General features: G+C 47.5%; 1 protein-coding gene across 1 annotated transcript in view; it reads right to left on the bottom strand.

The window, feature by feature from the left end:
- LOC119377412 (importin-7) overlaps positions 1-20,477 on the bottom strand; it is a gene marked incomplete at its 5' end in the record, with an annotated part of 33,684 nt that extends 13,207 nt beyond the window's left edge. Inside the window, 3 exons of the mRNA XM_037646898.1 lie at positions 12,239-12,381; positions 12,938-13,074; positions 20,368-20,477. Coding sequence (XP_037502826.1) covers positions 12,239-12,381; positions 12,938-13,074; positions 20,368-20,477 — 390 coding nt within the window. The remainder of the gene's footprint in view (positions 1-12,238; positions 12,382-12,937; positions 13,075-20,367) is intronic.
- Between the last annotated feature and the right edge of the window lie 7,443 nt (positions 20,478-27,920).

Here is a 27,920-nt window from a genome sequence, read left to right as displayed (position 1 = left end):
TGAACCGCGCGCGCCGTTCCCCATGGCAACGCCACCGAGGTTTTGTTTTCTATGAATCAAGCGGAAATGAACAAACAGCATTTTTATTACGTCTTTTGATGCTCGGAATGTTCTTTTTTTACTGCTGTTAGTTTGATTACTAGTGATTTATTGTAGGCCGACTTCCATACGTCATCGGGATCACTTTGAAAATGTCCCACTCGTGGCGCTCATCGTGTGACACATTTAGCTTAATTTCTCGGTAAGTAGGGCACTGCTGTTGATAATATTGCCATTTTAGAAGTTGTCATACATTGGGCTTTCACTCTGACATAAATTGTTATTTGCCTTTAGTGTCCCTTTAAAGATGAAGCACAGCGATAAGTGAGCCCATGAAAAGAAACATTAAACGTGCCAGTGGGGCTTTGCTTACATCTATTGGCGCCCACTGCCGATACGTTGAGACGCAGTAGTGGACCGTATCTGATGCTTTAGACAAGATATTTTACTCTGAGTCGTCAATGCCACACTCGCAGAACTGAAATCCTTCTTCACTCTCAGGTTCCGACAAAACTTCGGCAAACAAGCATTTTTCTCCTGCCGTAGCTATTGCCAGTCCATGCGGTCCGCACGTGCACACACTGATGAGGTCTCCATCATTTGGTCCAGAGAACAAGAAAACTCCTTTCTCGACTGAAATGCATGCTTCGAGCACATTCTTAATCTTTTTACTGCACTGCCTGTTGAAGTCAACAAGAGCTTAACAAAATGAATCAGGGTAGTTCGACTGCGGCACCAGCAAACGCTTGTTTTAGCGTGAAGGAGCCCAACTCGTCTTCTATGGGAGCAGTACAAACTGTGTGGACGAACGGGCTAAGCTCATCTATGGTAGGGACACGGTTAATAGCCCTGCCTCATGCTACGCTTGCTTGGAGGTGAGCAGACTTGCACGTATTTGGGCTACAGTGACGTTGCGGGCGGCACAGGAAGTGGCACCGTGGCACCAAGCACACACAGGTGGGGTTTAACATCCCAAAGTGACTTAGGCTATGAGAGACGCTGCAGTGGAGGGTTCCGGATAATTTTAACCACCTGGGGGTTCTTAAATGTGCACTAACACCGCACAGTACATGGGCCTCTAGCATTTTGCCTCGCATCAAAATGTGACAGCCACGGCCAGAATTCAACTGGAGTCTTTTAAGTCAGCAGCTGAGCACCATAACCACTGGGCAACCGCGGCGGCAGAGAACACATAACGGACACAACATCTCGAATGTGCATGCGACACACCACCAAAGCCACCACATCTGAACATGTACGAAATGGCAACCAGCAAAAAGACCTATTCGCACCAAGTTATGATTATGCTAAGGTTGGCAAAAATAGAAAAAGTGGCGTCCCCCAGAGCATTTTCTCAGCAGAGTAAAAGGGAGCATGGCTTCTGAAACAGGAAGATGGGGCACGCTCCCAATCTTGGAGGCTACACAAATGGCAACTGGGAGTCGAACTTGACCAAGCCAGCAGAAAATCCAACATGGCCACTTTCAAGATCGATCGGGGCGTCTTGGAACGAGCGATTTAGTCCAGAAAATCAAACTTTAGGGCTTAAATTCATCAGAAAAATCAGTCGCGAAGGCACATTAGTTCTATGGTAACCTTAACAGTTTATTTATGAAGCCCGGAATATCCATAAAATCAGGATTTCTATAGTGTGAAAAATCCGTCAGCAAATGTACACTTCATGGTAACAGAGGCTCATGTTTTCACCAAAGGCGATGCCACTGAAAAATACGCGACAGTAGGACATGTCCAATCAGAATCCATGAACTTAGTTGCTTCAATGAAATACAGTCAAATCTGTCGTATAATCCAGATGTCTCATGATCGAAAAACTAGGAATACAGCTACTGACGCTCAGTCTTGCTCAAAACAATGGGTACAGACTGCCCAAATGAGGCAGCGGCACAGCCCCGCACTTCTCCAAGAAAAGTAGGTTACATTATTTTAAAAAATGACAAACATTTAATCGAAGGAGATGTGAATGAATCTTTAAACTCAACTTTAAAAACATCAAATCAAATCAAATGCGCATCTTCTTTCTGATAAGTCGAGCCTGAAAATTGCCTGCCCGTAAAAACTAAACCAAAACCACGTTGGCAACAGACTCCTGTCAGAGCGGTCAATACAGTGTCATCGCCATCCCGAAATGGTGACGGAGCATATTTTGCAGTGAGTTTGCGTAGGATGATTTCATGCTCGACTGAAACTTGTGCGCCTCGTATTTGTTCCTAGCGAAGTGCAGTTGGTGATGTGCCACCTTAATACAGGGGAGAACTGCACCGTGGAGGGGCACTGATTCCGGGTGCTGCCGCTGAGTGTAGAGAAAAAACTCGTAACGCGACTGTACACCTCTCCGTTCTCCCTTCACGCCGCCGTGAGTTCCCATTGCTTTGCACGCACACTGCATGTGCATTCACGAGTTAAATTGACTCACTTGCGAATGTTCAACATACCATAACTTTTGCTCTAATGGGTTTAGAACATCCATTTTTTGTTGCACTGCAAACAGTTCCGATTGCAGATTATCGTGATATGCTGATTTACTTCGTAACACAGTCAGTTTAGAAATAATCTCGCTCCCCAAAAGGCATATAAAATATTCTGTATTAAAAAAAATACGCAATATATTAGAAAAGTAATCACATATTCGAAATCAGCACACAAATATACATAAAGTGGCCAAGTTACATCAAAGTTGATCAAGAAATAAAGAAAAAATTTTAAGTGCAGTGTCCCCCCCTAAACCTCTGAGGGTTTTCGTTACATGTACGGCACTGCCTACACGTTTAAAATGCGTGCCTTTTTTTTATCATTTTTCTTGCTTGGAATGTGCTGCCACACTTTGGGAATAAGTAGAATTTTTTTTTCATGCGCCGATGTCTCCATTTTTTGTTTCTGCTCCCCAAAGCGGCGCACTGGCTATCGCTTGCCCATCCGAGCACGTTCGCGGTGCGGCTCATTTAAAACGCGCGCCTTTTGGATCATTTCTCTTGCTTGGAATGTGCTGCCCCGCTTCGGGAATACGTAGAATTTTCTTCATGCGCCGATGTCTCTCCGTTGTTTTTTTTTTTCTTTTTTTGCTTTTCGAAGTGGCACGGCAGCTGGTTTTGGTTTCGTCCTTCTGGCGGTGATTGCTTCTCGCGGCCGCAAGGCTGATATCTGAAGTAAGGCGGCAAATTGGGCTAGTTGGAACGTACTCGCCATGTTCAGCGCAAAAAAGGAACACGAAAACACAAGAATGTGCACGACACAAGCGCTTGTGTCGTGCACTTTGTGTTTTCGTGTTCCTTTTTTGCGCTGAACATGGCGAGAAGGCTGATATCTGTCTGGTTTCTAATCTCTCAAAGGGTGACCGCTTGCGACTCTCTCGTTTATTGCTCCCCGGGGCACGATTACATCTGTTCCCGTGAGCCGCTGAATTACACAAACGCCGCCGCTATGGTTGCGTTTCCTGTTTTGGGGAGCACAAATATTTTTTTACTGGAAAAGTACTCTGGTGCGCTTGTTCTTGTATGTCTGTGAGCTATGTTTAATACAGTGCATCTTATATAATTTTTTCTTAAATAGAATCATTTGAAGAATTTATTTTAGCAATAAGAAAATTGCAATTTTTGGACTGCATTTCGTGAAAAAATTCGACCCTCAAAGGGTTAATACATAATTTCTATGAGGGTTTTGCCAAGACTGAAGCGATTTGTTGTAAAATGCGGGTTGTCGCATAACCGGGGGATGTATAACTTGGGTTCCGCTATATATGGTAATTCGATGCATAAAATATTTTATATATCGAAAATATATTCAAGGGGATTTTACAACTGTTCTGCATACACAAGAATTCGTTAAGTGTGGGTTCTATATATGCGGTTAGACTACTCACTAATGCATACATCACTGTGGCCACCCATACTCATAGTTCGAATGTGCTGCATTTGCTCATGATGCAGCTCCAATTGCAATGTGCATCATTCTCACCACCTGAGAAAAGAAAACTTCTTTTGGCCCGCCATAACTGGTGTGTTGTGATGGGCATGCATTAACAAAAGCAGGCAGGCGTCGCAAGACTGCCAAAGCATCCCATGAGCTCAAGTGTCAACAACAAAAGCATTACAGTGAAACCTCGTTAATACGTACCTGCCGGGAACGCGGCATAACTGTGCACTAAACGGTAGTACACATTAACCACCAAGTACTAATTTATATTTCCTGACGTGCACCATCGCCGCCAACAAAGAAAGAAATACAGTGCCATAGCAGATATTGCCTGAAGTACCCACCACAAAGCCTTTTCTTTCTTTTTTTGCCAAAGTGTAGAAAAGATTTTGGCAATATCGCACAACCGTCCGATAGTGCGCGGTGATGATGCCAAGGAGCATTTCGAAAGTATTGCAGGGTCTGGGATACGCAGTGACTGACACAGCAAGGGAACGAACAGTATTAGCCTTCTGCGATATTTTTTTATTTATTTATTTATTTCCAATACCTCAAAGGCCCCTATTTAGGGGTTTTACATGAGGGGTGGGCAGTAATTTAACATAGCACAAGTTTTACAACATCTTCTTTGAACAGTGTCGAACTGGAGTGGTGCACGGTGGTGGCAGGGAGAACGTTCCAGTCCTTTGGCACGAAAAACGAAGACGAATGAGCTACAGTCCGAGCATGGGGCGGGCGAAGAGATTTGGTGTGGCCGAGTCTGATGGAATGGCGATGAGTCGGAACGATTACAGGTGTACGAGGGGAAGCGTGATAAAATTTGTGAAAAAGACTGAGCCGAGCGACTCTGCGGAGAAGAGCAAGGTTCGGAAGATTAATACGAGATTAATACGGCTTCGTAATACTGCAAGTGTTTGAGCAGTCAGAGCAGATAAACCTAGTTGCACAATTTTGGACAGATTCTAATGTTTTAATCAGGTTACATTGGCTACTAAACGAGAGCTGAAACAGCTCCAGTGAAATACGGTACAGCCGCGTGGAGCCGATCGTCTCCTGGCTAGTTGCATGCAGCGTGTCGTCTACTCGGCTCACGCCGTCACTGCCGGGCGCTTGCTGGACCGCACACGCAAATTTGTCGTGGGAGGGTTCTTCATACCCACTTCGCTCCAGATTGTGCACAGATGCGGCAAGTAGCTTGTTGGCTACAGACATAACTAATTAGCGAAAAAACAACAGACAAGGTGAAGGCAACAGACAGGACTCAGCGTGCTGAATTAACGCGAAGATGACGAGGTTCCTGAAAGCGATGCTCAGGTGATTCTGGCAGTGGGCGGAGGCACGTTTGGTTTGTCGCCTAATATGAGCACGCATTATGGTTACAACAGCGCTACGCTTGCTGTGCCGTACGCATGCATTTAGTGACCCGCAACATACAACTCTGTAACAGTGAGCTGCTTCGTTTCTATGAAGCGGTACACGCTTGAACGTGGCAGCAGCGATCGGCGACCCAACGCGTTCAGGTTGTCACCTATTAAAAGCGTGCAGTAGGCTTAAAGTAGCGCTACGCCACATGCGTGCCCAAGCAGATAGCTGAAGATACTCACTGTGATAAGGTTGTCGGCGATAAGTCATACCGGCGCGATTGTCGGTGGCTGCCACCTCTCCTTCGTTTTTTCCAGATGCTTACCCGCAAAGCGCAATTGCGCGGAAGTCAGAATCATTGATTGACCTATCTCCGCACTTCTCGAAAAGACGGAAAACCTTGGGCGGCACACTGTGGCGTCGGGAAGTTCAGCGGCACAATAAACTTTTATCTTTTATAGCGCAATGTTATCCCGGTATGCACAAACCAATAGGCGTAGGACAAACCACTACAGCTTTACCGGTCAGCAAATGCATTAAGCTCTATGAGATTCAGTCAGGGATTCGTTGCAACTGCGTTTTAACCATTAGTACGTTTAAAGCAGGTATGTACAGTAAAAGCTCGTTAATTCGAATTCCACGGGAACGCTGAGCAATTTCGAATTAAACAAAATTCGAAATAATGAAAGTGAGCAAAAATGGGTGGATTTCGGGGGTGGGGGCACGAAAAATATTTATTGGCCAAAAAGTCGGTGATGACCATCTGCTTCTTTTCTCTGAATGCCACAGCTGCGGCTCTCTGTTCCAGCGCGCGGACGCGGCGCAGGGAATCCTCTTCACCCTCTTCAAAGCTGAAGAGACGCGCCAGATTAAGGGGGGACGTGGCTTTCGGTACCAACTTTCTTATTTCTTCATGGATTTTGATGAAAATTGGCACACTTATTTGAAATGTTGTTTTAATGCTACTGTAGAAATTTCATGAATATATCTTTACAACTTTTTGATTTACAATATATTTCACCTTCTGCTCTTGTTCCGAGTCTGACTCGCTTAAAAAATGCGATAAGAAACTCGTTCAAAGTGCTATGCATTCTAAGATGTCTGATTGCGGGCGTGACATTCTTAGATTTTTTTATTTGCAACAAAATTTTTTTTAGTTTTCATTTTTCATGAGGTGACTGCGCAACAGGCATCGAGGCTTTGTGCAACTCGTCAAATAGCTAATTATCAAAACGCCATACTGAAAAGCAAGAATGTCACGCCCTGAACTGTGCTTCCAGGAATATAGAACAAAAACGGAACTGAAATAGACCCAGCGGTCAGTGAGAAATCAGCGGAACAAGCGAAGCAGGAAGCAAGAAAAGTCGTTTTGAGAAAACGGCTTTTAAAGTTGTACCAACGATATTACTTCATCAAAAGGCACTGGGGTCGTAATCTTTTGAGTCCTTCATAATGTGCACTTTCTTGAGCGCCCTGTCTTTAGTTTGAGGTGCCTTGCTTCTCTAAAACACAAGAAGATTGTGATCTTTAAGGTGTTTTATAAGGTTGGACCTCCTGCACATGTGGCCTTTCATCGGTTGTGCCTTTGTTTTCTTTCTTTTTTCTTAAAATCCTTTTCTGATATACAAAGAACATGTAGCATGAATTTTAAACGAGGTTATGAAGTGGTGTAATAGACATGACAAAAAACAAGATATTGTAATTCAAGTAGGTCATGTACTATGATGATTTGCCAGCTTTCTTGTATTCATGCTCTCATTAACATAATTAAGTCTTGATTGCAATTGATCATTGAATCATTTTTATAGGATACTAAAAGCGGCTCTCATCATGGCAACCTATCACTTCCTCCTAAATAACAGGCAGTTATGGCCAAGACATTGGTGGAATAGGAATTCCTTAGCAGTTTATTCAAGACGCGAACTGGGCAGATATGAATTCATCTCCCTGTTTCACTCGTCAAGCTAATTTGTAAACCTCGCCTGCGATGCGCTTCACCATTCGCCCGGTCGCGGACACGGTTTTCTGCGAGGCTTTTATTTTTTCAGATGATTCATGAGCGCTTACGGCGATACCACGCACGGCTCCAAGCGCGCCTAAATTGCATCAACAGTGCTTTATTTCACCTCTAAGTGCTCGGCCGCATAGTCCGGGAAGTCGGCACGCGATGTGCTGGGTGGCGGCATTCGGTAATATGCCTAGGTGCGGCGACGAAAAATAGGCGCGCGACGTGTTTGGCCTCGCATTGCGGGACGCCGACGCGCGCCCGCTGCGCGACGAGCTTGGCCGTGGGGTCTGCTGCCGATGCGTAAAATGACCATCCGCTGTACCGAGAAGCCGGCGGGGGAAGCGCTTCGTTCCTTGCGAAGAAGCACACTGCCGCGAATCCGCTAACGCGTTGCTCTTGCCCGCAAAGTTCGAGGTTCGTCTCGCGTGCCGACGCCGTGAGCGGAGTTAGGCCTAGTGACGACTCCGAGCAGTAGACGCGCCGGCCGCGGTGCCCGATGTTTCAAAGTACGTAATGCGTGGTCGCGAGTACAAAGAGTCGTCCTGCGATCACCTTCGTCACGACGTCCGAAGTGCGCATAAGCAGAACCTCCAACCACGGATCTGACGAGTCAACGCTAGAAAGTCGGTCCGAGACGCGCGTTTGCGATGTTCGCTACGAGTGCGGCGCGCCATCGTAATCCCACCGAGCTTCCGCTAGTAGCTCCAAACTAAAACGTAGTTCTTGTTCTAAGTTATCGTCGAGCCGTGAACACAGAGCGATTGCGAACACGCAACGAAGTAGCGCGACTTTCGACAGCCGTGAGCTCGAGACACACGAGCTGCAGACGACGATCTCCCGGAGCGAGCATCGGACCAATGGCGAGGCGCGCTGGGGCAACATGGCGGACGCGGCCAATCGGAGGGCTCGAAACGACCTTCGAACATTTGCTTTTTGTGCGCTTGTTTTCGAAGGGAGGAGCCAGCTGCGGCGGGGAATTTGAAGACGGAGAAATGCGCTTTCCGATGAGCCCAAGATATCGGCGCCCGGTGGCGTCGTTGCGGAGCTATGATTTTTTGAAAATCAGTGTTTTTTTGCGATTTCCCCAATAATTTTCGCCACCTCGGCAGGCGCAACAATTTTTTATAGCACTTCTACGCGGTTTTCGGTGAAGATATTTTGGAATCGGATATAAAAAGGGCTACAGAAACTGAAAATGTGATTTTCAAAAAATCGATTTTTTTGCCATTTTTCGCGATACGAAAGCCGCGTCCCCCCTTAAGTGCCTCCATCACCGCAGAAGCTAACGGACACACAGGCGCTTCGTCATCTTCGTCTTCCTCACCTTCTGGCTCTTCAGCAACAGGCTGCGCACCGGCTACTTGAGCGATAATGTCCTCATCAGTCAGGGCACCACACACCGATGCACCGGTGTCAACTTCAACATAATCGGCAAAACGTACGCCCCGAAGAGTGTCGCGCAATGCCACTGGCATGAGCTCCTCAGCCCCGTCCACGTCGACGTCACAACTATCCTGCACACTTCCAGCTGCAAATCCACTGTGGCGGAAACAGTTTGCGATTGTGGTCACGGTCACCTGTTCCCATGCGCGCACCAACATGTGCATGGCAATGAGCAGCGTAATGCCGAAGTCCTTCCTGTCGCCCGCGCACAAAATCATTCTCTCCAGCATGTGACGCCTATAAAAGCACATGATGTTCCTTATCACACCCTGGTCCGTTGGCTGTAGGGCCGCAGTCGTATTTGCTGGAAGGAACACTAACTTTGTTGCTCTCAGCTCAACGTCGACTTTGTGCGCCGAACAGTTGTCGACGACAAGAAGAACGCGTCTGCCGCCCAGTTCCATTCGCCTGTCGAATTTCAGTAGCCACTTCCTGAATAGGTCACCCGTCATCCAGGCTTTCTTGTTTGCGGCGTACTCCGTCGGCAGTGACCGAATGTTTTTGAAGCACCGTGGCTTGAGTGCTTTGCCAATCACAAAAAGGGGGACCTTTTCCGTACCGGTCATATTTGCGGCGACCAGAACAGTGACACGCTCTTTGCTGCGCTTGCCGCCGGCACAGCTGTCTCCCTTGTAGGTGATCGTCTTGTCTGGCTGCAACTTGAAAAATAACGCTGTCTCGTCAGCGTTAAACACATCCTGTGGTGAGTAGCTCTCCAAGTACTGCTGCAGGGTGTCGCTTCTCCAAGTAGCGCATGTTTCGGCGTCCACTTCCTTTGCCTCGCCAGATAACGTGCGGAATACGAGATTGTGCCGCTCCCTGAAACGATGAAACCACCCCTCGGAGGCGACAAAGTCTTCAATGTACAAGCGCAGGGCGAAATCGGCTGCCTTGGCCATGATGATAGGGCCGCTCAATGCGATACTCTGGGCTCTCATTTCTTTAACCCAGATAATCAAAGCCGACTCCAGTTCCGGGAACTTCGCTGTCCTTAGCCTTTTTCGACTGGCGCCAAAATCCTCGGCTTCATGGGCGTTTTCAATGGCCGTCCTGTTGCGTATGTAGGTTGACAACGTGCTCGGAGGTATGCCGTGCTTCCTCGCAATTTCGTATTTGCTCGAGTTCTCTTGGTCAACCTCTCGCAAAATGTCCACCTTTTCCTTGACAGTCTTCGCGCAGTAGTTTCCCCGCGGCATCTTGCAACTTCAATGCGGAATAAGACGGCTTGACGGCGTGAACGAACACGTGCTCGAGGAACAAAGTGACGCTGCCGGGTGCGGCCTAGGACTGCTAGGACTACTCCGCCGACTCCTCAGCGTCCCGCGGGTCCCGCGTATACAAGTGGCGCCAGGCGCTGAGATAGCGGGAAGGCTACGGAAAAAAAAAAAAAAATTGCTCCCTAGATTTCGGAGGCCATACTTTGCTCGCCCTTTGCTCGGAGGCCACTTGAAGCTCGAAAAAACCGGTCGTGCCACCTATCGTTCGGCCGTAAAAGCTTCCACTAGTGTTTGACGATGATGACGCTCGGCGGCGCGCGCTTCGAATTATCCGTAGAGGTGGCAATTTCTGTTCGAATTAACGAATCGTTTTACACATGGTCTCCTATGCACTGCGGACCGGACTGCGGCGACCATTTCGAATTATCCAAAATTTCAAATTAATGAGGTGTGAATTAACGAACTTTCACTGTATTAATGAGGTTCGACTGTGCTGGCAAACAAGTGTTGCAGAAAATTAGTTTGAAGTGCTTCAGGCTTCTTCAGCCATCATACCCAGACATTGAGAGTCCATACTTTTGATGTGGCAGTGCAATGGCTATGCTTGTGACATCACAGCAAACTGCTGTTGAGGGAGCAAGCAGAACAGCTAGCCAAGGTATTCGGGCACAATGATGTTACTCTCAGCAATGAACGGCTGGAATGTTTTACGGGGTGACGTGGGTACGAAAAAGTTCTTTGTTTTTTAGTCGATATGAACTACACTGTCTTGACCAGTTCTTCATGCTGATTTCAAATCTGTAATTAGAGTTTTAATAGCTGCACTAGTTCAAAAAATACTTAGTGCCTGCTTTTTACGGGGCTTTTTGGCAATTTCGGCTTACTAAAACCAAAATGTAAGAGCATGGCCCCAATGCCATGGTCATGCTGCAGGGGGTGATGCCACTTTTATTCATATGAGAGCACTGTGTAGGTAAGAAAACAAATAAACACTCACTGTTGATTATTTTTCTTATTCACTCTCATTAATATTTAACTAATTTGCAAAATGGTGCTAGAGTAATACAAATAGCATCATGCCCCAGATCATTTCAATACGGGTAAAATGATACCAAATTTGTCATTTTTACTCAAAAACAATATGGAAAAAACCCCCATAAGGCCGAGTGCATTGAGCAAGAGCATCAGATTGAGAAAAACGCGCTTGAAGTTTAAGAAAACTGTAACATTTGTGTAAATGCAGCTACAGCACTACTACTTATCTTGTTTGACAGCTTCGTTCTTCACGAAAATAACCAGCGTCGACCGTGCAAGAGGTGTCCAAAGTGCACGACAAGCTTTGCTGATGCAGCAATCATGTGACACGATGGGATTTCACGTGCTTGAAATTGGGAGAGCATGCACACAGACCTATAAACGGATCTGAACAGACTACGCAGTGCGCCGATTTTGCAAATGGTAACCACGCCGCTGTCCCTGTGCAGCAGTCGCAGAACGTCGCTAAAATGGGTTCTGGACCCATTCTTAATACGACCAAAGAAACTTGACGTGGGTTAGTGCAACTGTTTGCACGTGGCAGACCAAGAATGGCAAGCAGCAAGCCACCGTGCCACTAGTCTGAATGGCGATGCGCCTGTGTATATATAAAACAAAAGCAGCCTAAACAAGCAACAAGGTGGCAATGACAAAGACCGGCGCATGAAACTGCTTCCAGTGCCCCCGCAATGCAGTGTTGTGGTACATTATGCAATTTAAGTGGAAAGCAGACATGTGCTGGCACTTTAGAGTGTGCTGACCTTTCATGAGCTGAAAATGTGTGGGGAAATTTCCCGCCAATTTTCGTTGTTGCGAGACGGCAGCTTGGCAACATTTCATTGTCGAGAAATGCGAGATGCTTTGAATCCTGTGGGCATCCGCCAGGGACAGGAAAATATTTTGTTGTTGGAACAATTTCGCAGTTGCAAGATTTCGTTATTGTGGGTTTTGACTGCAGTACTCGTGCTCGACGGCTTGAAAATCCACCTTTTCACCATCAACAGCGGCTGCTATTTCAGATATTGCAAGGCATTGGACAAAACGGCTCTTCTTCTTGGGATTATCGTAGTCCATTGAAACAACAGTAGACTGTCTTCGTAATGCATACAAATAAAGGTAGCATGTTGACGCACACGGCAGCACTGAAATGCTCCTAAAACATCAACACCAGGCTGCAGAAATCAAAACGACAGAGTGCACTTACAGGCATAGGCCCTCTTGAGGCCATCAAAGAGCACCAGCAGTGAGGGCACCACCTGGGGTGCCATCTCTGAGAGTGCCTGTGGTCGTGACCGCTGGCTGATCAGCGTGCAGAGCCCCAGCACGCACATCTTGCGGTCGTGCAGCCTGCAGCATGTGAAAGAACAAAAGAAGGGGAATGGATCAAGGGCTCGTTTCTTTAGTTAGACACTGAGTAATGAAGCAATATGACAAGGATGGCATGGGGGATATTGCTTGTAGTTTTTAGCTGTAATGCAGAAATTAGTGCATAAATGGACCGGAATTAAAGTGGACAAAAAAGAAGTTGCCGCCGGACCTACAGCCTTCGCATGACACGTCCTAGAGCATCCACGTTAATTCCTTCACGTTTGTGTCATGCAGAACAGTTCAAAGACTGTCCCCCATGCCTTCCTTGGTTGTATCTGCAGCATGTGAGTGGGACGAGCTGCATTTTCTCAATCTGGTCTGGCCTTCCAAACAACTGACAGCGGAGAAAACCAAAGTTTCCGAAAATGCAAATACTAAATCTTACAAAGGGATGAACAGCAAACCAATAGGCCTGTACACAAATCCTTTCTGGTTTGAAGGCGGTAATGGTTGGACGTTACTGTCCACTGTCCACAATCAAATCATACTTGTCTAGCAATGTTGTTGAATGCCATCTACTCGTTGCTGTGCTCACCCCATGAAGTACTCAATGTTGCCTAGCCACATCTTGACAAAGTGGTCCAGTAGGTTCTCCTGTGTGTCTGGCCTCTGGATCTTGCTTAGCGTCTCAAAGAGAAGCACAGGGTTGTAGTAGAGGGCTGCTATGACAACCTGCAACAACACAATGTCAGAAGCCGAATCAAAACATACTAGTGGCTATTCACTCAACAAAACTGAGAAAGTAGGTACTGCTGCAGGTCTATCATGTACTAATACCAATACACTAAAATCTCGGTGACACAAATCTCACGGAGGAGTGAAAATATACGTGTCACCCAAATTTCCTATCACCAGAAAACTAGCAAATTCTATTTTCAAACGACGATATACGCACAAAGCATTTACTGCCATCGAAAGAACTCGCATATTCTTCCTGGGACACACACGAACGGATCAATAAGGGATGGTGCAGCTGGCTGCCGCAAATACGTGCATCAAAGCTTCACTTGAGGCCAATGAAAGATAAGTGCCGAAGTCACCCTAGTCATAAGCGATTAACAGGGACACCAAAACACTTTATGCCTTTTTAAAACTTCATTGCCTTTAATCTACCACAACGCTAGCCGTGTACCTTCGCAGCTGGACAGTTGCTATCGGTGATTGCGTCGATAGCGATCATGGTGTCATGCGCAGTGGTTGCGGCAAACAATGTAGTTCCTTTTCTGAAGCCATGTGTGCTCGCCATGCACGTGCCTTCAAAACTAAAGGTCACTGCTGTCTATGACAGTGTCTAACGTGGTTTAGTCTGCAGCGGTTGTGGCAAGCAGCATCGTTTTAACTCTGTGAGTGTTGGATGCACACATACTTTCGGAGTTTCATCGTCGCCATACATCATCTTGTAAATACAGTTAAACCTCGTTATAACGAAATTGAAGGGCCGCCGCGATTTGCTCGTTACTAACCAATATTTCGTTATAGCCGCAGCGGGCATTTACTGCAAATATTATGCGCTGTACTTACTGAAAACAAATAGCGGGCGAAATAGCATCTCGCCGCACGCTGGTACGCAACAAAATAACTGCATTCCGCAAATAAAAAGGAAAAGTCACACACCTATTTTATTGCACTTCAAAATACACAGCTCGCATTTCAAACAGCCGAAGCTGCAAAGAAGTCCGTAAAATTTCAAACAGCCGTAGCTGCAAAGAAGTCCGTAATTGGACGTTGCTGCATCTTCCTGATGCGAACGATGGCTCGCTCAGCTGCGGCTGCAATGTTCATGCCATCTTCGCCGCCCTCGTGAGCGCCGTAGTAGCGGCGCAGTACGTCCACCGCGTCTAATGCCTTTGACGCTGTCGGCACGTTGGACGCTTTTGGCACGCTGTCGGCACGTTCGTCGGCAGAATCATCGTTGCTGGTCTCATCCGGATCATTGACAGCGCGCACAATGTCGTCATCCAGGAGCTGTTCCGTTGCCACCACTTCCGAGTCCGCACTCACATAGTCGCAAAACGACTCGCTGTCAGGCACGACACTGGCATCACGAAGTGCCGTCCATGATGCTGCGACTTCGTCTGATGTGGCGAAACCGTCTGGCGTAGCGGGCTCGTCTAATAATGGCTCATCGCTGGCGTCTGGTGCGGCGGCAAATGAGGCACGTCGAAAGCAATTTGCGATCGTGGTCGCCGTCACATTCATCCACGCCGCTTGAAGCATTTCGAGTGCAGCGTACAAGTCAACATCGGTGTCCCGCTTCATCCTCATGTTGAGCAGGAGCCTGTCGATCAGGCGCTTGCGGTAACCTGCCTTCAGCGACATAATCACGCCTTGGTCAAGCGGCTGTATTTTTGCTGTGCAGTTGGCAGGTAGGAACAGCAGCTCGATGTTTTTGAGCGCGGCAGCGGTGTGGTGGGCGGTGCAGTTATCTAGAACAAGGCACACTTTGCGGTTCGCCTTTGCCAGCTTCTCGTCCCATTCGCAAGGCCATTTTGCAAAAATCTCCCTGGTCATCCAGGCTTTGCGATTGGCCGTGTACTTGACTGGGAGCTGCCTCTTCCCCTTAAAGCAGCGGGGGGGATGTGCTTTTGCCAATTACGAAAATTGGCAGCTTCTCAGAACCAGTCATGTTTGCACAAAGTAGCGCAGTGATCCGCAGCTTACTTTGTTTGCCGCCATGACACGGCTCACCTTTGAGGGCTAAAGTCTTGTGCGGCAACATCTTGAAAAAGAGAGCGGTTTCGTCCGCGTTAAAAATGTCCTCCGCTCTGTATCTTTCTAGCAGCCGCACAATGTTTTCTTTCGCCCACTTTGTAGCCTCTGCTTTGTCGACAGATTGCGATTCGCCGCAGACCACTCTCCCGACAATGTCATGGCGCTCCTTGAAGCGTTGTAGCCAACCCGAACTTGCTACGAAGTTGTCATAGCCCATGATGCAGGCGAAGTCTCTTGCTTTTGTTTGTAGCAAGGCGCCGCTCACCGGCAGATTCACGGCCCGCGTGTCCAAAAACCATTTAAAAACGGCCCTTTCGACCGCTTCAAAGGCAGGAGCCCTCATCCTTTTAGCGCTTCCTTTCACGCCACGTGCAACAGCGTCGATGATGGACTGCTGCTTGCTTAAGATGGTGGACAGTGTACTCGTCGATACGTCAAAGTCTCTCGCCACTTTGCTTTTCTTAGTCCCCGATTCGACGGCTTTTATCATAGCCGCCTTCTGATCTAGCGTTATACGCTTTCGCTTCCCGCCTGGCGCATTCATGTTGCTGGAATCACGAGCGCAGCACGATAAAAGCACGACAAAGGCACTGCGGAAGCACTAAAGAAAAACACGCACGCAAAAACAACGCGGCTCACGTCGGCGAGTGACAACACTTGCAGTGGTTGCAGCGGTTGCAGGCGCGTCGCGGCCTTGCGCACCGAGGCGCCGAGGCAACCGAGGGAAAGTGGGAACGGGCTCGCGGGCGCAGAGAGAGAGAGATTGTGAAGAGGAAGGGGCGCTCTTTTCTGCAGCCCTTTAGGGAGCGCGACTGACTCAGCGCCATGAGGAAGGAGAGAGGGGGAATATAAAGAAGACAGAAAAGAAAAGGGGGCGAGATGTTCGCGGAGTTGCCGAGTCCTCGGCTGTCGGCGGTAGCAAAGCGGATACCAAGCGGCGCACGTGCAACGCCCTCTCCTCCAGAAACGGCGTGCGCATGGCGCGCAGTCAGCTTTGCGCGCCTTGCTGGAGGATGCGCGCGGGAGTTTTGAACTGCTAAATAGTTGTCGCGTTGCGCACCATCTCAAATTCGCGTTGTGCACTGTCGTGACATCGGCTCAAAATTTTATTTCCTAACAAAATTTGTTCGTTATATCCCATAACAGGCAATTTTACCTCGCTAAAACGAGGTTTTTAATACATTGGTTTCTATGGGGACTTTCAAGGGGAATTACGATTTGCTCGTTATATCCATTATTTCGTTATAGCCGTCTCGTTATAACGAGGTTTAACTGTAGCGACTGCAGCTTCGTCCTCAGTGGTTGTGGCAAACAATAAGCACACTTATGACGGTGTGCACTGGCTGTACGCGTACTTTCAAAGCATGCTGCTCTCAGCCTCGTTATCACCTGTAGCTACGTGGAAAAGTGCTCGAAACATTTGAATTTTGGCCTATTGGAGGCAATGGAATTAAGTACGGGAAATTTACAAATTCATATCAGAACAAAATTCGTATCAGCCGGGTTTGTATCACTGAGATTCTACTGTACTGAGGTTTAGATGTATTTTGTTTATGCAACCACTGCGCACACGTCAACGAGTGCTCTTAAGGGGGGACGTGGGTTCTAAAATTTTTTTTTTTACTTTTGGCTCAATCTCAACTAAATTTCACTAAGGTAGTTTTTTATGCTGATTTCAAATGTGTAATTGTTTCTTGATAGCTCGAGTGGTTCTGGAAATATTAAGGTTTTAATTTTAATTAATTGCCTATCTCTTACGGGACTTTTTGGCAATTTCACCTTAGAAAAATGAAAAAGTAAATGCATAACCCCAATGCTGAAGACTTGCTGTAGGGGGTGATGCTATTTTTTTCCATTTGAAGGCATTTTATAGGCAAGAGAATGGACAAACACTTATAATGAATATTTTACTCTAGTTTCCTCTCATAATTATCTTTAATTGTAATTCTGAGAGTGGTTCTAGAGAAATGAAAATAGCATTACCCCCTGGATCACTTGAAGACGAATAAAATGATACCAACTTGGTCACTCTCACTCAAATACAACATAGGAAAAACACCCGTAAGGCTGAGTGAAATGTGCAAAAACAACGAACTGAGAAAAAACGCATTTGAAGTTTCCAGCAACTGTAACTTTTGCTAAAGTGAAGCTACAGCAAAATAAATGACACCGTTTTGTAGCTCTATATTATACGATAATGGACATGCTAAATGTATGACTGTACCCTCCCAAAATATTTGTCACAGCTTGTTCCAAAACTATGACATGGTCTTTGACGCAGCAAGAGAAGAAGGTTTTTTTACTTTTTGGTTATTCCAGTGAGTTGCAAGTGAAAGGAATGCACAAAAATTAAACAATAATGTTGCCCTCGCATATACAATACACCTACACAATGTAAAGGTTAAAAACACACATATTTATTTTACAAGAAATTGTCATCATTTGCATGAGGAGAGTTCTACAGCAGGCCGGGGCTGTAAGCAGGGTCCCTTGCTGGCTTGTGACGCTGCGCAAGTCTTGTCTTTGCTGTGTTGCTGTCGAGATGCGCTCGCTGTGATTTTTGCAGCCTCGTTTTGTCTTTTTCAAGGCTGCGACGAACCAGGTTGTAGCCTGCGCTGTAGCCCAGCTTCTCGGCAATTTCTACGTTGCTCTTCGTTACACCTTGGTTAAAACGGCTGACGGCTTCTGCAACAGCCCTCTCAATGCTCCGCAAGGATGCATGCTGGATTTTAGGGGCCTGCTGCCAAATCACAGAGTGCAGGCTTTCACTGGGGTTTTGAGTGATCCCATCACTGCACCTTTCCAGGAGCGCTCCGTCACTCAGCCGCCTGAACACAGGCTCCAGTGCCTCGCTCACAAAATCAGGCAAGCTTTCTTTGTGTGGTGGGGGCTTCTCATTCTTTGCCACAGCTCTTTGGTACTTGCACCATGAGTCTGGGCCTTCAGGGCAGAGGTCATGCTTCGGTGCTTCATCGGTAGATGACATGTGCTTCAGAGTTGCAAGCACAGCTCTCTGCATTCCTGGAACGTCGTTCCGGTGGCTTCTCAAAGCGTAACCGTAGTAAGAGGTGATCTTCTTGATTTTTTGTTGTGTGAGCCTGCCCTTGCCACCTAGCGAGCCACCTTGAGCTTTTTTTTTTCTACAAGTGCACGTAATGCAGCACCCATACGCTTGTGCACTTGATTAATGCAGTCCTTTTTGGCTACCTTGATGTAACCGTAGACTTCATTTTCTGTAAGCGCGTGAAAAGTTCTGCTGTCACCATCTGACAGCATGGTCGTGTATCGAAGCTTGTGCTTCTCAAGTGACCGCCCAAACAAGCGTAGCGCTGCCTCCACTTCCATCTGGCCAGCGTTGCAGTCGACATTCTTCTGGCACAGAGGAGCGTGCTGGATGAGCCAGGCAGAACGTCCTGCCTCTCCTTCCTTGGGTCCTGTGGTGCAAGCCAGGCAAAAGTTCGATAGTACGATGTGGTCTATAACGAGACCACTATACATTTCTATAATGCAGCCAACGCATATATGTGACTTATGTCCGCGCGTGAGCCAAGTGCCGTCATATATAACGTCGACGTTGCCGGGCGCGTTGCCGAACTCTGCATAGAGCTCTTTGACGCGAGCGTTGCTCGCGTCTTCGCACTCGGCAGCTGTCGCACTGCAGGCTTCCTTCATTAACGTCATGTGGCTTTGGTCATTAAGGGTAACTGACTGGATTCCAAGAGATGGCAAACGCGTGAGGGGGAGACAGAAAATTAGGTGGGTAGATGAGATTAAGAAGTTTGCAGGTATTACGTGGCAGCAGAAAGCACAGGACCGGGTTGATTGGCGGAACATGGGAGAGGCCTTTGCCCTGCAGTGGGCGTAGACAGGCTGATGATGATGATGATGATGATGGCTTTGGTAGGTCTTGTGGTGGAGCCCTCGATGCGAAATGTTCATCACGGCGAAGAAGTCCGACAAAGCCGTTGCCCCCTTGCCGATGCTATTGATGGCCTTCATGGCACGCAAATTCACTTCAAATGGCCTTATTTTGAAGTCTGTCTCGTCGACTACACGTGGAGACGAAAACCGCTCTTCGCGAAAGTTGCAACTGCTGCACGTGACAACGAGCTTTGAACACAGCCCATACTCTTTCTTGCCCTTCGAAAAAGTCACGCTTTTTTCACCGCACTCGGGGCAGGCGAAAAGCCGCAATAACGAGTCTATCACCGCCAGGTCAATAATGCAAAATTCTGTCCCGTTTTCTTTTCCGTCATCCTCCAGATCAACATCTAGTAGCTTGAACTTGCGTTCCGTCGCGCACTGCGATGCGAGGGATGCCTTCAAGCTCACCGCATTCCTGGCGCACTGAGCAGACTCGTCCACGGAATAAAATGTCGTGTCAATGCGGTCTTGGATGTTGCTGGAAGTGCCAGATGATCCGACGACGTAACAATCCGAGGAGGTGCTGCAGCTGAGCCCCGGAGAGGTGCACCGTTTCGGACACAACAGGTGCCCGCGGCTGCGCGCCGTCATCGGAATGCATCACTTCGGCCGCATCGGGCGAACTCGGCCGCACCCGCACGTTGTCGGCTTTCTTCTGCGGCGCGTTCCCCGGACGCCTTCGTTTCTTGCCGTATGCTTGGCGCGTCTTCTTCTTTAGACGAGCGTCTCCAGTCATATCGGCAAAAGACGGAAAGTCGTTGCGTCGGTCGCGTAGCACGAGCGAGGAGCAGACGGATACACGCGCGAGACGGGAGCCGGCGGCCGACAAACAACAAACAGGAAAAAAAAAATCGCAGGCAACCTTGGCCGCATCAGCCAATGGGAAGCGAGAGACGGGGGGCTCGCCTGGCGCGCGCCCACTCTGGCCAATGAGCGGTCGAGAAGGGGGCTTCGGAAAAGGGGCGAGGGCAGCCGTTCCGTCCATGCGACGCCATTTTGAAGGGTGGCAAAATGCGCACAAAGAAAACAGCTTCCAAGGAGCTCAAGATGGCGGCGATCGGCCGGCTGCTTCGCCGGCGGCGCGCGCGCGAAGTTCGAACAAATGTTACCTTTCGCGGAGCGTTTCGCGACTCCCGTGGCGACTTTAGAACCAATTTTAACCCATTTACTGATCGAATTTAGCGTTCACAATTTGAGAACACGTGCGTATAGGTATAAAAATTCTAAAAATCGCATTTTCGAAAAATCGACCTTTTGGCCATTTTTCACCATTCTAGAACCCGCGTCCCCCCTTAAACAAAAAAAAAAAAAAGTGCTTGTTTTGCTCACCTGCTGGCATAAGACCTGCAGACCAATGGCCGAACCAGCTTCTGCTAGTGTCCTGATTGCCAGTTCCACAAACGAGGGTATGCACTGCACACAGGAGAAATAGTCAATGACTGAGCGAATACAGACTCATAGTTCTAAGTGCTAGTTTTAGCTCCACTAATAGCACCAAATGGGCCTTCCAATTTGGTGCACTGGGAGAAAATAAAGCACCCCTAAATTCTTGTGCAATGTCACAACTCCTAAACACTGGCCAACATATGTTGCAAAGGAGAAAAAGAAACTTAGTAAACGATAGTACGCATTAACCAGCAAGTACAAATTTGCAACTCCTGATGCGCACTGTGGCCGCCAACAAAGAAATACAGTCAACGTCCGATTTTTCGGACTCCTAGGACCGCGAAATCATCCGAAAATGGGGCAGTCCGAAAAAATGAATTCATGCTTTTTTATTCTGCTCAAGTGGTTCAAATAGCCGCAACCACGTCCGAAATAGCTTTAATGCCTCCAGTACACTTATCAGGGATTTTGGTGCGCGCCCAGGCTCTCGCGAATACATACGGTACTTGCCGCGAACCCCACTAACTACGTGCCAACTGCCACTGCAAATTTGCGTCTCGTGATGAGCGCCGCTGATACCAGCAAAGTGCAGAATAGATTACGGCTCTCTTGCATGGAACTCTTGGAAACGACGACTCATCCAGCTTTCCCCTATGCACATGCGCATGTAAGCACACGCACACACATCGCCGAATCTCCGCCGATACGCAGCATTTGCTGCTGTGGGAAGCCGATTGTTTCTAGTTGTGTACAGCTTATCGCGAACTAAGCTGACGCCGTCACTACACTGTTGCTGTACTGTACGCACGCATTTGTCATGAGATGAAAGGGTTCGTGATGCCCACTCCGGTCCTGGCCGCATATGGGTGTGGCAATGGCGAGCTGGTTTCGTTCGCACAGGCCTGTGCGGCGCACTTAGCGGTCTCGCACAAAGAGGCAGCATGAATGGCAGCATGGCGCGTTTGGGTTCTCGCCTATTAAATTCGTGCAGTACGTGTACAACTGCGCTAGGGCACATGCACTACCTGAAGATGCTTATGTAAGGGTCGTCAGAGATTAAGCCACACCGGCGTGTTTGCCATCTGCCGCCATGACGCCTCCGTGCATTTCCGATGCTTATTCGTAAAGACATCGCCACATGGCGCCGTGATAGCGGCCCCTTTGAATTTCTAGTCTGTTCACCCCATAACACTTCGGCATTGCAGCAAAGCTGACTTTCGGACTCTGCTACTGCCGCAAACAGGTTGACTCACGAAATCGTTGGTTCGAACCTATGAGATGATAGAGGCGGCATAGGTGGGGGCTTCAATTAATGCCTTCAGACCTGCAATTTGGGCAAAAAGTCCGAAAAATCGGATGCCGAAGAGTTTTCCGCGAATTGAATTTCGGACGTTCTTATACATTGACGTCTATGACGTTGGTGACAGTGCCGCGAAAGCGTCCGAATTTTTGAGCATGTCCGGAAAATCGGGCATTCGAAAAATTGGCAGTTGCCTGTAAATACAGTGCCACAGAAAATATTGCCTCAGGTACCCCCCACAATGCCTTTTCATTCTTTTGTCAGAGTACAGGAAATGTGCTGGCTTTCTCGCATGAGTGTCAGAGAGCGCTCGGTGGCAACACCAAGGAGCATTTCTAAACTAGTATTGCAGGGATACACAGCGACTGACATAGCGGCAAAATGCACAGTATCTGCATTCTGCATTACATGTTTACCGCGATCGGCCACTAAGTGAAAACTGACACAGTTTCATTGAAAACGACACGGCCACGTGGAGCCGATTGTCCCTGGCTAGTTGCGTGCAGCATGTTGCCTGCTCAGCTCATGCACTCACGGCCGGGCTGCTTGCTGTACCGTATGCGCACGTTTGCGTGTTCTTCGTACCCACTCCGCTCGAGACTGTGCACAGATGCGGCGATTAGCTAGTCGGGTTATCGCAGCTACGAAGAACTACCTGCAGGCGATGTGCATTCAGCGTCTCCGCAACGCTCCAGCGGTCCTGGCAGCTGACGGAGGCACGTTTGGGAGGGCCACCTAATAAAAGCGTGTAGCATAGTTACAACAGCGCTACGTGTTGCTTTACCGTACATCGCTTGGCGTAACAGTGTCCATGCAGCAAAAGTTTCGGCGCCCGGCAACCCACGATGCTCCAACGGAGCAATAATAAACTCTCCAGCCACTTATACAGTAAAAGCTCGCTAATTCGGATTTCTCGGACCAGAAAAAATGTCCGAATTAACCGAATGTCCGAATTATCGAATGGTCGAATAAACACAATAAAATGCAAGAGTTTTTCACATACCTTTACTTTACAAAGTATCGCGGATGCGTGTCTGTTTTTGAGCAGAAATTCGCGAGGACACAATTTTTCTGAGCCCTTCAAGGTGCTCAGCTCGCATGCTGTCTGCAGTGCCAAAACAAGTTCTTCAAGGACGACGAGGGCCTCCCCGACTTCCCTCACAGTGCGAGGAGGCCCGTGTGGCTCCTGGTGTGGCTTGCTCCTCTTCAGGCTCTCTTCTCGAATTCGTTGCCATGCATCGCTTCCTTGACGATTTGCTCATCAGTCCGACAGCCGGCAGTGGCAACGCCCATCATCAATGCCGATATAATCCTCTAGTGTCACTGCATCAGGCATACACTTCCGAAATCCTGCCCATCGTCGGCACCGCCGTCCGGCGACACCTTCGGCATCGCTGGAGTCGGGTACAACAAAGCCACTGTGCCTGAAACAGTTGCAATGGCGTGCGCAGGCGTGTTCTGCCACACATACGCAAGAATGCTAACTGCGCTCAGGAGATCTCGTATTGTTTGCCGACGTCATGACACAGGAGCAACTTCTTGTCGGCAGAGCCCATTTTTCAGGGCACGCAACATTTCTACTTTGGTGGTGAAGTCCTTCGATTCGTACTTGGGCCGCTTCGCCGGCGTTGCCAACGGCGGAGAGTGCGTTCACACGAAAAGTCAGCACAAAGCACCAGCAACAATCAAGCTAAACGAGCCGTACTGAATCGTTCCTCGATAAAACGACGTTCAACGATGCAGCACACCAACGGGAACAAAGCAATAAAATGGCACCGCCAACAACACACACGAAGAAAAGGCGTTCAACCAGTCTCAAGTGAAGTCAACTCGACAATTGATGTCCATGGCAATGCTGCGTTTGAGCTTCACTTCTGTTGCGAATTGTTCTTTTTCGTTTCGAGCCTCACCAGCGGCCCGAAAGTCGCCGAATTATCCGATTTGCGGTCAAATCTGTCCGAAATAACGAGCGCCCAGTCTCATAGAGTGATGCATACATTTACAGGGACCAGATGACGTGTCCGAATTAATCGATTTTCCGAATTAACGAGCTTTTACTGTAGTCCAAAGTTGCTAAAGTTAAACCTTAAGGAACTATAAACTGACCAGACGTTTCAGGACCTATTCAGTGCGTTATCGCATTATAATGACTGTGCATTATCGTGCAAGGTTTATTCAGCAGCATGCGATGCCGAGCAGTTTAATTTCAACTCTGTTCGTAGGCCGCGCGAGTGCCTTCAGAACTGCGTAGGCGCTATGAACGCGTATTCACTGGCCATGGTTTCGTCCACAGCCGGATGCGGCAATCACCAGCTTCGTTTTGACTTCCATCAATGTGCCCGCGATGTCACAAAGCTAAAACGTGGTGGAAGCACCTGAAGCTGAAGAGCTTCAGCCGCGGTAGGCATGCTGGCATAAAACTGGCTTACTTCACTGGGATGGACGAATGATCCCATGCTGGCTATTTTTCCGGTGAGAAAATGATCGTCACATGCATCTGGTGGTGTTGGTGGTGGCGGTATATAATAAGGGATGGGTTCAGAGCTCGTTTCGCCTTAAGACACAGGGGTCTTGAGCTGCGGTCAGATAGTGAGTGAAGTCGCGAATGATGAGAATTGGGCCTTTTACACTGCTCTTATGCGAAATAAGTACTGGATTTACGTGTTCACCAAGAAAACGAAAATGCATTGATGTAATAGACACTAGTTAATTATTTCTTGGTACTTTCAATAATTTGGCATTCGGTTAATACGGACATCTTTTCCGTTCCCGTGACATCCGAATTAATGACCTTTTACTGCAATTTGTTTTTAGCGCTTGCAAAACTGTTTCCGCCGTCGCATTAGCGTAGACTCATCATCGTCGTTATTAGTCGGAGGAGATCGCGCAGTTTGTGGTGGGGCTCGTTGCGCTGGTTGTGTTGTGTGTGGTTTCTTCCACACCTACAACAGTTAGTGCCAAACGAATCGAATACGTTGATTACATTTTGTGGATGACCCTGTTCTCAGCTCTGCAGTTCTATCCGTCGACTAGCTTGTTGCCGAGTGGGCCAATACGTTTACCAGTGACGAAGTTCAAGGGTTGGTTGAGCAGGGGTCATTTCTTCGACGATTGCTCTCGAGGGTACTTTCGCGAGGCGTCTGACCGTCTACAACGAGCCCGGTGGTCCGACACTACGCCAACAGTGCTACATTATCACTCGGAGATGCCGACACATCCGGTGGCAATCTCGCGGATGTATTGCCGTAAGTGAACGCATGCAAGGTGTCAGCCGTGGTAGCACTATACTTTTCGTGCTACCCGGGCACGAGTAAACGCACACGTAACATTTTACGGGTTCTTCAAGTGTAAGCACTGAAATAAAATTCGTATCACTAAATATTTGTTCGTTTTCGGATTTTGCGTTTCCCGGCCTGTTCACGTTCCTTTCATGGTCCCTTCAAAAACGTATAAGCAAGTTTCTACTGTACTTGCACACATTTTTGATATTCGTTCACCCCGAATACTTCAAAATAACGGAAATTTTAAATTCGAGTGGAAGCGAATTTCGATTACCATACTATTCGTTCGAATATTCGAAGCGCTCGAATATTCGCACAAGCCTAGTATTAATGAGGTTTGACTGTAGCTTGGACAGTGACCGTCACAATGTATGCGCCCACTTGCACGCGTGATGCGCCAGTGGTCACACGATCTGCAGATGCAGGGCCAACGGCCTTGATGTGTACATTTTTTCACACAGCAAATGCACACTGTGCACTGGCAATCGTGGCATGCAGGGCAAGCCAAGAATAGTGGCCGCTTCAATGCAAGCACAGTTGGATGCCACATGATCTGCCAGTGACACACGCAAGGGACAGCATCCAAATCTTCCTGAGAAAAGCATATGCATTTTTCACTCCAGCAGCTTGTCCCAATTTTAATGTTGAGTTCAGGGGCATTGAATGAGACATGGCATGAATACAAAATAAAGATCACTTAAATAACAGATAAAGAACTCGCACAACTATGCTAGACCAGCAGAATCATGAAAAGTAGGGGTGTGCGAACATTCGAAATTTCGAATATTTTTTTGAATAGTGTTTGCTATTCGATTCGATTCGCACTGGAATTTTACTATTCGAACTTCCCAAAAACAAATACAGTCAACATCCAATTGAAAGTGACCCCTTCAGATTTTCAATATGCTACACCTCATACACAGCGGTATTGCGGCAAAGCTGCCTTTCAAGCTCCGTTATGGTTGAACTTTGCCAAGGGTGATTCCACGTAAGATCGAACAAACGATGGCTCGTCGACCTCTCAAATTTATCTCAAAATTTTATATATTATTGCCTGATGAGTGGAAAGAAGAGATCCGCAATTTGTTTTGCCGCCAAAAATTTTTTCGAACCACAGGAAATCAATAATGACGAAGAGGTGGAGTGGAGCGCTCATCCGCTCTGCTGTTTTGGCCAACTTTCGTTATGAATTGCAGAAAATATATTAAGTTAGGTAGCTGAAATTTATTTACATAAATATATGCAGTTTTTGCTTCTGCTCAGGCATTTTTAGTTTTTATGTGTAGTATAGATGTTTTAAAAAACCTCAAAAATGGCCCAATCGGCAAAATTTTCTTTACTTTGAAGGTCTTTATCTCAAAAAAGCCTTGTAGCAGAGGTACAAAACTTTTGCATTACGTTTTTCGCATGCGTATCTACCAAACTGCCAAATCTTGTATATATAACTTTTCAGTAAAGAGATATGATCGGGCTAAGTTCAAGAAAACACCGAACAATGAAAACTTCTGACGACAATTAAAAAAAAAAACCCATTTTTTAAATTTCTTAAACTTTGTCCACTTATTCTCCTCCACATCAGCTTTCACAATCATTAAAAACATGTTGCATAATGTCGTTGCACTAATAGTTACGGCCCTCCAATGAGACCCTTAGGCAGGGATGGGCAATTCCGACTTCTTGCCCAGCAAGTGTATAAAATGCAGGCAGGATTGAATTTCTTTTTAAAAGGTCAGCAGGTACCTAAAAAGGTGTCGCCGGCACTGAAGACGTTAATTTTGAAATTATTTGGTCACTGCAGCAGCCACGAGCGCGGAGCTACCGAGTAGGCGCGCGCACCCGAGATGCTCGTTGTAAGAGACGGCGCAGTGAGAGCTCGTTCTCGCGTCCTCAGACCGATTGAGTTCGAAACAGCAACACCTCTCGGGTGAATGCACGTGCACCGGTAGTCGCAGTGATCTGGTTAATTGCGTCGATTTCTTTTTCAGGGGGCATAAGAATGTCACGTTAAACTGTGCGTTCCGTGAAGATCTTTCATTGCAGTGGCAGCAAAAGCACGCGTAGCACAAGTAGTCCGTCTCACTGACAGTCACTGATCTTTCGGGCGTTAAACGTTCCTTCAAAGCATTTATGTCTAGGTCGGTAACTCTGCGAAATTTTGGCTTCTTTGCTATAATTAAAGGAGTACTGACACGATTTTGAGACATCGCAAAAGGGACCTTTTTGCTTCGTTGGTATGCAGTGTCCACGCTGTCCACACACTGGAGTCTGAGAACACGTATAAAATATTTTAATTTGACTTTGAAGTTTTCGTCGCTGAGCATTTGCAAGCCAGGCACACTGCAAGGACATTATCCCGACAAGTCAAGACAGTTCCTCCGAGTTCGCGAGTTCTGCGTCCTGCATGCAGCCTAAATCGTAGAAATCACTGTCAGGGTCACTGGACGACAACTCACTCATCGTTGTCTATTGCACCACGAGCAGATGACGGACTTCCCGCTAGTACGTCGCGAATTTCTGTATCTCCGTGACGTCACACTGCTATGAAGCGACACTGAGAAGCCACCCCCTCGATATCGAAACTGAAAGTGTCTCTTTAAGGTGGCGCTAATTAAACTATATAGGATGCATTCCCAGGCACCACAATAGTCGTTTTAAGTTTCTCGACACCAGTATTTTTATTTAGAGCTACAATCCGAAATTTTTTTAAATTCGTGTCAGTACTCCTTTAAGCTTCTTGTGCTTCGAAAGGTGGTCTCCACAATAGACTCATTCAGAGCTATACTTTCTTGTCATGAGACGCACAGGAGGAGTAGAGTAAGAGCAAAGCACAAGAACTATCCGCGCCGAATGAAGTGTGAACAGCGCACCGAACGCGCGGCCAGTTCACGCCGTCTGCTGCCGACATCTAATATAGA

This window comes from Rhipicephalus sanguineus, unplaced genomic scaffold (genome assembly GCF_013339695.2).
Source record: "Rhipicephalus sanguineus isolate Rsan-2018 unplaced genomic scaffold, BIME_Rsan_1.4 Seq459, whole genome shotgun sequence".
NCBI classification, from domain to species: Eukaryota; Metazoa; Arthropoda; class Arachnida; order Ixodida; family Ixodidae; genus Rhipicephalus; species Rhipicephalus sanguineus.
Note: the sequence above shows the minus strand (reverse complement) of the source record. Positions and strands in the feature narration are given on the sequence as shown.